This window comes from Mobula hypostoma, chromosome 3 (assembly GCF_963921235.1).
Source record: "Mobula hypostoma chromosome 3, sMobHyp1.1, whole genome shotgun sequence".
Taxonomy (NCBI): domain Eukaryota; kingdom Metazoa; phylum Chordata; class Chondrichthyes; order Myliobatiformes; family Myliobatidae; genus Mobula; species Mobula hypostoma.
In genome coordinates this window covers 165,742,395-165,752,447 of record NC_086099.1, presented here as the reverse complement: position 1 = coordinate 165,752,447, position 10,053 = coordinate 165,742,395, and the positions used below count along the sequence as shown (strand labels likewise).

The 10,053-nt window shown below is 40.0% G+C and overlaps 1 protein-coding gene across 1 annotated transcript in view; it reads left to right on the top strand.

Annotated features, from left to right (window-relative positions):
- The first annotated feature begins 310 nt into the window (after positions 1 to 310).
- Positions 311 to 10,053, top strand: part of LOC134344369 (E3 ubiquitin-protein ligase HECW1-like) — a 485,729-nt gene continuing 475,986 nt past the window's right edge. The window contains exon 1 of the mRNA XM_063044047.1: positions 311 to 432. Coding sequence (XP_062900117.1) covers positions 403 to 432 — 30 coding nt within the window. The 5' untranslated portion in view covers positions 311 to 402. The remainder of the gene's footprint in view (positions 433 to 10,053) is intronic.

The window sequence follows — 10,053 nt, the reverse complement described above, 5'->3', positions numbered from 1 at the left end:
AGCCTGAAGGAAACTCGTTGCTGCAGCAGAGAGTGCGGAAACGATCAGGCTTGTGTACGGACAGCCCCCTGGGACAGGGAGGTACAGCTGCAGAATTGACAACGCTTTGCTGAGCACTTGCTTGATATGTGTGGTATTAGTGTGTTTGTGTGTACGTGGGGAGGATAAGGAAAGAAAGGGGTTGGTTTAATAGCCTAAGTAGCAGGGAAACAGTAGCTGGTTGGCTGCAGCTGTCTGGTGCCGAGAGAGAGGCAGAGGGTGGAACGGAAATGAAGTGTGCAGTATCTCACTGTAGCAACTGTTGTTTGTGCTGGGATGTGATGAATCAGTGATTGGCTTACGGACTGTTACTACAAATCTAATCATGAGGGGTTTGCACTTGATTTAGCCAGCTGGTGAAGTATGATTCCTGCCCAGACCATTATTGTACAGGTAACGTAATGAGATGCTCTTTCCGTTGCTAAGCAAGTAATGTATATTTGGTATGATTTTTGCTTAAAATTACGAGGAAAAACGGATTTTACTGCTTTCTAGTACAGCATCAGGCAATGCATTAGTGTTGACATTAGGCATTGACAAGGGATAGCGTTTAATCAACAGATAACAGGATGAAATCGGTGTGTGTTTGGATCTAGGATAGCTGCTGCAGCTACTTTGCAGGTGAATTACTAGCTGAGCACTTTTGTTCGCGTAGTTCTGTGAATGATACGTGATGTGGCATATTCACGAGAAAATCATTGCACTGCTGGCAAGAAATGGGCACTCAAGACTAATCATTAGTGAAGCGCGTGTAATGCGGTGATGAAAACTATTTGCAGAAGAAGATGATTATAATATTTTAGAAATTAAAATAATAACTGAGGTAGTATGTTTCCTTTTGCCAGTGAAGTAAGATCTGCATAAATAACACAAGCACTGAACAGTACACAGCCAGGTTATGTTGCGGCAGGTTCTCAAGCCTGTAGTATCTATTTTTCCAGACCTGATGGCTCATTGAAAAGACAAAACAATGCTCCTAACAGGCTTTTAATTGTAAGTCCCGACAAAATTAAAGAAAATAATAGTGACAGTACATAATTAAGATAGATATTTTCAATCAAAGGGAATGACATGTATTGCGAGCATTAAGCACGCTACAGATCGGGGTTGATGTAATATGTTTTCTGTAGTGCTTAGCAGAAGTAGGGACTGACAGTCGTATCTTCCAGTGACAGAGACTACCAATTCTTCCAGTGCAGGGTGGAAACCTCTTTTGTTGTCTACTGCTGTCTTTAATTAGTAAGGTTAGGGCGCTGCAAATACACCCTCAGCTTGAATAGGATTTTGATTAGTAGGGACCATTTTGCAGTCCCAAAGAATTCACAGTCAGATGTTCAGCTATACTTTCATGCTTAAAAAATTATTGCCATTAATATAATGTCTCGTTGTGGTTAGATCTATTTATGCTCTAATATAGTGTGACATTATATTTCAAAGGAGTATATGAATTTTATATGTTAATTTTACTTGCATTCAGCTATTGACAAATGACATTTGAAAGAAAATGTATTTTAAGCTGGAAAATATATTGGAAATTATATAAACATTGGAAATTATTACTGCAGGGTTATACGGAATGTACAAATTGGGTACTGTTCAAGAGCCCATGTACCCTAAGATAGCTTTAAACCACTGCCCAACTCTCAGTGTCAATCATTGGATTGTCTTGGAGTCAGATTAGCAGTCGGTTTTATATACAGTATGACCTGATTAATGATTTCAAGTCACTTGGTTTGTATTTAGAGGAAGTTCTAAGAAACTGTTTAATGTATTTTTATAGTGGTGATACAGTCTAATTGCCAGTAGTTAGGATTATAGACTGGAAGAATATCTACAGTATATTTGAGAAAGCTTGAATTTAAATCAATCGAGAAAATCTGGATAACTTTTTCTGTACATCTAACTTTTAATATTCTGCTTCTCTTTACCATCATTATTTAATACCTTTCAAAAAATACACAGATGCTGAAAGTTTTATGCTGGAAATTGTGATGTGCATATCTTTGCAATTCTTTTGGTAAGGGCTTTTTAAACGACAGTAATGTTTCTATAAGAAAATAGGAAATAAATACAGGCTCTTTTTATAAGATTAATTTTAAGATGGATTTTACATATTTGCTGTATTTTTATATTTTCTCTATTATTAACAGTATAAAACAAAATGTGTAGTATGCTGCCAGATTTTCTTTCAACTGCAGTATTTTGTGAACCAATGGAAGTAGTAATTCCTTTCTCATTGTCTGGAAAAAGCATGCTGTCTGTGGCAAAGGACAGTTATAATTTCATCATGCAAAAGAAGCCCATACTAGCATATTCCCAGATATTCCACATTTGGAATGTTAGATTATAGTACCTGGCTACCTATAAAAAAGCATTATTTTGAATGGATTAAGTGATTTGTAATAATCACAATTTTTACTCTTTTAAGTGAATGTTATGTGCATTACTATGTATACAACTTGCAACACCTGTTAAAATAAAAATTGCCTTGTTTGCTTGTTATTTGGAATGGTAAATTTCCACTTGTTCTGAGCACAAGGTTTCTTTTTCTTTAATTGTGCACTATATGCAAGCTAACATTGTAGTCACACTATAGACTCTCTCAAATTAAAAAGTTATTCCGCAGATTTATTAATTTCCATTCAATGGAAGCACTGTTTCCAACATTACCAAGATTTAGGTAGACCAGTTGGCAAGTTATCCATTTTTGCTTATTCCATCTTTTTTGAAACAAGGTGGAATGTTCTATCACTTCTCCTTCTTTCCCCTTCCTCAAATGAGATGGTGTTTTTAAAAAAATCAGTTCCAGCTCATCCCCTACCTATCCCTTCACTGCTGGATATATAGTGTATAGATACTTTCAACCAATGTATAGACATTTTCCCTATAGACATTCACTCATCTATCCATCAGGAGATATACTTCAGCATGTTGGGAGATGGTCCCTGGCTGCTTTTTCTTCATCTCCACATGCCAAACTAGAAACAGTTGACAAAGTTTCCTCAGTAGGTAACCTAGTGGAACTGTTTCTTTTGCCTAAATATTAACTTTGAGGTTAATAGCAATGAGTGCATCATTTTAATGCTCTAGTTTAGAAATGATTTCTCTGATCACGCAAGACCGAATGCAACTAAATGTACTTATAGAACATAGAATAGTACAGCAGGCCATTTGGCACATTATATTGCGCCGACCTTTTAACCTGCTGTAAGGTCAATCTAACCCTTTCCCATAGCCCTCTTTTTTACTTTCATCCATTTGTCTATCTATGAGTTTCTTGAGTGTCCCTAATATATGTGTCTGCCTGGAATACGTCAATGTATTCTGTGGAGTGAATAAGTAAGAATAAAAATCTGCCTGTTAAATATAATTTAGCAGAATGGCCTGATAGCAGCTGTATAATTTAGCAACAAATGGGTGGTTATCCTGTGTTATCTGGAACCCAGACTATATTTAACATTTTACCTGATTTTTCTTTTGAAGAACATTGCTTCAAATTTGTAGTATCTGGTGTGATTATCTGTTACATTGGAGAACACTACTCAAAATAAACCAAAGCAGGATGACTTACAAATTTCAAGGTTAAGATCAAAGCAGGCTTTCTTGTAAAAAAAACATTTTGCTACATAATAAAGCATATTCTAGATGTTGCTAAGTATACAATAAACACAAAATAAAATTTTCTTGGTAGGATGCTTGTCTGTTTGTGGAGCAAACATCATCTCACTGGGAAATACATGGTTAAAATTTGAATTTGATGCGGCGATGTATTCTAGTGTTTCACACTGCTGTCCATCAAAATAATTAAGAGAATTATTCAAGTTCTGCAAGAATATTATGTGGGCAATCTCTAATAGGACCCCACTCAGCTAAATCCAATTGCTGAAATTTTGCTGCATGTGTGTGACATTTAGTGCATTGTCCTGAGCTACTCCATGCCTTCATACAGAAGATGGGCAGGCAAGACATGATTGAATGACAGGGCAGGCTTGAGGGGTTGTGCCCTATCCCTGTTTTCCCATGTTGTTCCTGTGTTCTTATTAACCCTGCAACCTTGAATCTCAATATTGAGTTAAGTCTCAATTTAGGCAATAATGACAAACATACTCAGTTTTCTTCATCATCTCCATGCAGGCAAGGACAACAAGAAATGAGAGGAAGAGCATCTATATGAGAGGTGTGGGAAAGATGGAGAGTCATGATTTCATTGTCTGTTTGCAATACAGGAAACTGATTCCCAAACTCATGTGACCTACCAGGTTTGCACACTGGCAGTACTTCATTGTGATCCCCTTGGTTTTAATCCAGAGTAGATATCGTAATTACCATCTGAGCTGCTTACATCACCATAAAGGTGCTTATACCACAGCTTGCATGCAGCTTCCTTCTGCTTTGCCTTTGCTGAGTATCAGAATAGTCTACCTGTTTCTCCTTCCCTTAAAGAGGAAGACGCCGAGCAAGGGAAATGGGAGGAAGAGGAAGAGATGTTGGAAACAGGAGGAGAAGAAGTAGATGAAGAAAACTTCAATTCATTGTGTGTCATTGCAACTAATATACTCCGGAGCATCTCAAAGATCAGCAAAATAAGAAGAGAGCATTCCATGCCTTCTCCCTGCCAATAATGAATTATTATATATTATTTATTCCATTATTGTAATCAACTATTGGCTCTTGACCTGAAGAAGTAAGGGGGAAATGAACACAACTCTGTCCGCTTTAATGGAGCACTGATCAAGAAAGTGCTTACATAAATTTGACATGTCCACAAGGATTCTTGAACTCGTTATAGAAACTGGTTTGCTCTGAACTAAAGTAACCTGCAGAGAGTTGTAAACACTGCCAAGTTTATCACAGGTTCATCACTTTCTTCCATCTAGTCCATCTTGACAGCACATTGCTTCAAGAAGGCTGGTAGAAACATCAAGGATGCCTGCCATCCTGCCGTACCCTTTTCACTTCTCTGTCTTCTGGGAGAAGATACAGGAGCTTGAAATCCCAGACAACCAGACCCAAGAACAGCTTCTTCCTCACTGCTTTCAGACTTCTGAACCAATCACCTCTTTCACACCCTTTTCCAGTAGTGGTGCCATTTTCCTATATGCTTAATTCTCCCTCTATTGGTGATTCTGTTATTGTCACCTCAGTCTGCAGTGCAATTTACCATTTTATTCTTGTATTTATTATTATCATGTATACTGTTTACTCTCAACTTCATATGAGCCAGGAATTTCATTGCAGCTTGGTGTATATGATGATAAACTAAGCAGAATCTGAAATGTTGGTTCACCTTAAAAAGGGCCCTAACCGTTTCCATTTGCCAGGTCAGTTTTAATTGATATTCTGTGATTGTTGATATGATTGTTGATTTGCTTTTCACTATCAAACTGCTCTCCTGTAAACTTGGCAGTTAAATAACCCTTGCAGACTAGATAGTTCCAGGTTTGAATTACAACACGCACTGAATTACCTGACTTGAGCCTTGAAATACCTGGACAAACCTTATTATCCTTCAATGTTTGCATAAGTGCCAGTTAGGGAGAGGTTTACCTTTGTTCTGATCAACTAACTCATACATCCAGCCTACTGCAGAGTGTCTTCCACAAAATCAGGTGCTACGTAAATTCAAACTGCTGCTCCTCACTTAATGAACAATTGTTGGTGTAGGATTTTTATTTTACTGAATTTTGAAAAAGAAATTAGTTAACATGCTACACATCATTACCTTAATTTTATCCATTGTCTGAAAAAATGCATAAAGTTAGTTCCATATTGTCCTGTAAAGGGTTTCTAAAGGGTTACTCTATAAAAGCTGGCAATTCCAGTAGCTGGACAAGCTTGAAACTCTCCTTAGAGCAGACATCCCACCTCTCCCGGAAGTTCTGTGCTGTCTGTCTGTCTGTATCTTGTTTTACGGCGGTTGGCATCCAGCTTAATGGTGCATTACCGCCACCCTCTGCTCCAGAATGTGCACTAGACATACATTCTAAATCCCTTCACCCAATCGCGCGCACACACACACACACACATATATATATATATATATACAAACCTACACTTCACCCTCCCATCTTTGACCATCCTAGTATCCTATTCCTGTTTATTCGTCATATTCTATAAAAAAAACCCTGTACCCCTTAAAAACGCTAAAAATACCGGGACTTGTGCTCTCTCACCCATGCCCAGCAACCCTTTTAATGTGAATTCCTGCATCCCCAACTCCCTTAATCTCCCGGAAGTTCCGCGAGTCTCCCGTATGTCAATAGTGGCTCTCTGACGCCCGGAAATGATGTACAATATCCTGGAAATAGATTTTTTTTGAGAAAGAGAGGGAGAGGGAGAGCGAGCATCCCGATTGGTCTCTCTTCGTGCTAAGATCGGTCCCCAACCACCGGGCTGCGAGGAAACGATATGATTTGGCGATATGAAACGATATGAGTCAGTTGCACCTTTCCTCATTCCCTGTCACGCATTGTTGAGCTTGAACGCATGCGAGGTTATTACCCGCGTGTCATCCATGCCAGTGCGGGAAGGAGATCAACTCCTCGAGCTTGCAAATGACGACGGGCTGAAAAGTCTGTTTGACCTAACATCTCTGCTGGATTTCTGGATCAAAGTGAAGGCTGAATATCCTGAGATAGCCACGAAAGCATTGAAAACTTTGCTTCCATTTCCAAAATCATATCGCTGCGGAGCAGAGTTTTCTGCAATGAATGCAACGAAAACTAAATTGCGGAATAGACTGGACATAAGGAACCCCCTTCGAGTATCGCTGTATCCCATCACCCCTCGATGGCACCGTCTTGTTGCAGGAAAACAAGCCCAGGGCTCCCACTGATTCAGCGATATTGGTGTGTTGCAATGATTTTATATGTTCATACGGGGAAAATATGTGCTGTGTGTTTAATATCCAAACGTTACTTAAAATGTTATGATGCTATTGACTTATCACCTATATTCCGTCGTGAATCCTACACCAACAATTGTTCATCAAGTGAGGAGTAGCAGTTGCATTTAACACCCCCCCCCCCCCCGTTGGCCGGTCCGCAAGAATATTGTCAATATTAAACCGGTCTGCGGCGCAAAAAATGTTGGGGACCCCTGCTAAGTAGACCTATCAGTTTTCCCCGTGGGCGGGCTTTACAGTTGACCTCAAAAATAATGACAGTGTTGCTCGCTGCACTGTTTGCAACAGTGACTTTTCTATTGCCCATGGTGGGTTAAAATGTAAAAGACATGTTGAGGTGAGTTTAACAGGTGTCATTCATTCATTAGCATAGCTAACATTATTTAATCTAGCTGGCTGCTAAGGAGCTACGCTATTGATGTCCTACGTGATGAGGCCAAACTCCCTGTAGACTTACTTAAAGTTGTAATGGAATGAATATGATAATATAAGTACATATTTTAATGTCATATTTTCTGCATATACCCAACTTGGTTTACAGATTAGACAAAATCACTAAACAAAGTATTACATACACCCTTGGAGGTCGACGGGTGGGGTGGGGGGATATGGGGTTGTGGGGGTGGGGTGTGGGTGATACCTCCCTGAAATGAGTTTTTGCAGGGTGGAATGTCTGTTAGAGGGAAGAAGTCTTTTAAGGACGTAGTCACTTAAGTAGAGTTGAATGCTGTATACACTATAATTGTCACACATTATGTTATCTGAAAGAAGCTAAGAAATTAGAGAGTCACTCACTTAATGTCAATATGTCTGATCTTGACATGTGAAAAAGGCATCCAAGGTGAAGTATGGCTTAGAAAAATACAAAGGGGCTATGCAGGCACACAAAGGCTGGAGCTGAAGTTAGAAACACAATGTACCTTGAAGATATTCAGATGCCGAATCAAAGGGATTGGGATGTTGCACGCAAAAACTACAAACCACTATGAAGTTAGCTAATTGAGAAGGATACAATGTGATAAATGTGGTGGCCACTTTATTAGGTACATCATCAATGCAAATATCTAATTGGCCAATCATGTAGCAGCAACTCAATAAAAGCATGCAGACATGGGTCAAGAGGTTAAATTGTTGTTCAGACCAAACATCAGAATGGGGAAGAAACGTGATATAAGTGGTTTTGATCAGGACTATCAAGACTAGGACTGGTAGACTGGGTAACAGCTTCGTCCCCAGGCTGTGAGACTAATGAATACCTCGCCACTAACGAGGTCTCATCACCAGGACAGTGAGCTGTTTACTGTTGACGTGTACTTCACACTTTACATCCATTTTGAATTATATTTATGTGCTGTGTGTGATGTATGTGTTGGGGTGAACCATGGTGTGGAGGAATGCTGTTTCGTTTGGTTGTATATATGTACTGTCAGACGACAATAAACTTGAACATTGACTGTGGAATGTTTGTTGGTGCTAGATAGGGTGGTTTGAATATCTCAGAAACTGCTGATAGAACATAGAACATAGGAATCTACAGCACATTACAGGCCCTTCGGCCCACAATGTTGTGCCGACCATGTAGCCTACTCTAGAAACTGCCTAAAATTTCCCTAGCGCATAGCCCTCTAGTTTTCTAACCTCCATGTACCTATCTAAGAGGCTCTTAAAAGACCCTATTGTATCCACTTCCACCATTGCTGCTGGCAGGGCATTCCACGCACCCACCACTCTTTATCTGAAAAACCTACCCCTGACCTCCCCTTGTTACCTTTTCCAAGCACCTTAAAACTATACCCGCTCGTGTTAGCCATTTCAACTCTGGGAAAAAGCCTCTGGCTATCCACACAATCAATGCCTCTCATCATCTTATACACCTCTATCAGGTCACCTCTCATCCTCCGTCACTCCTAGGAGAAAAGGCCGAGTTCACTCAACCTATGCCGGCATTTATAGCGAGAGGATTCGAGTACCGGAGCAGGGAGGTACTACTGCAGTTGTACAAGGCCTTGGTGAGACCACACCTGGAGTATTGTGTGCAGTTTTGGTCCCCTAATCTGAGGAAAGACATCCTTGCCATAGAGGGAGTACAAAGAAGGTTCACCAGATTGATTCCTGGGATGGCAGGACTTTCATATGAAGAAAGACTGGATGAACTGGGCTTGTACTCGTTGGAATTTAGAAGATTGAGGGGGGATCTGATTGAAACGTATAAAATCCTAAAGAGATTGGACAGGCTCGATGCAGGAAGATTGTTCCCGATGTTGGGGAAGTCCAGAACGAGGGGTCACAGTTTGAGGATAAAGGGGAAGCCTTTTAGGACCGAGATGAGGAAAAACTTCTTCACACAGAGAGTGGTGAACCTGTGGAATTCTCTGCCACAAGAAACAGTTGAGGCCAGTTCATTGGCTATATTTAAGAGGGAGTTAGATATGGCCCTTGTGGCTAAAGGGATCGGGGGTATGGAGAGAAGGCAAGTACAGGGTTCTGAGTTGGATGATCAGCCATGATCATACTGAATGGCGGTGCAGGCTCGAAGGGCCGAATGGCCTACTCCTGCATCTATTTTCTATGTTTCTATTCTCACACTGGACCTCCTGGATTTTTCACTCAAAACATTCTCCAGAGTTCACAGAGAATGGTGTGAAAAACATCCAGTCAGTGGCAGCTTCTGTGGGCAAAAACGCCTTGTTAATGAGAGAGGGCCGAGGATAATGGACAGACTAGTTCTGGCTGACAGTAAGTCAAATTACTGCGCCTTGCGACAGTGGTGTGCAGGAAAGCAGCTCTGAGCGCACAACACATTGAAACTTGAAGTGGATAGGCTACAGCAGTAGAAGACCATAAAAATACACTCGGTGACCATTTTATTAGGTGCAGGAGGTACCGAATAAAGTGGTCACTGAGTGTATGTTCATTGGTGGATGTTGTTCAACAATTATTTAAGATAAAATGAATGAAAAATGCTACATTCTTTAAATAATTAATTCCTTTAACTTAGATACCCAAGTGTACAGAATCAAAATCATTACTACACTAGGATAGAAGAATCACTGATCAAATCAAATCAGATTTTTAATGATAACAGTCAATTGTACACCAGAGTAAGAGCA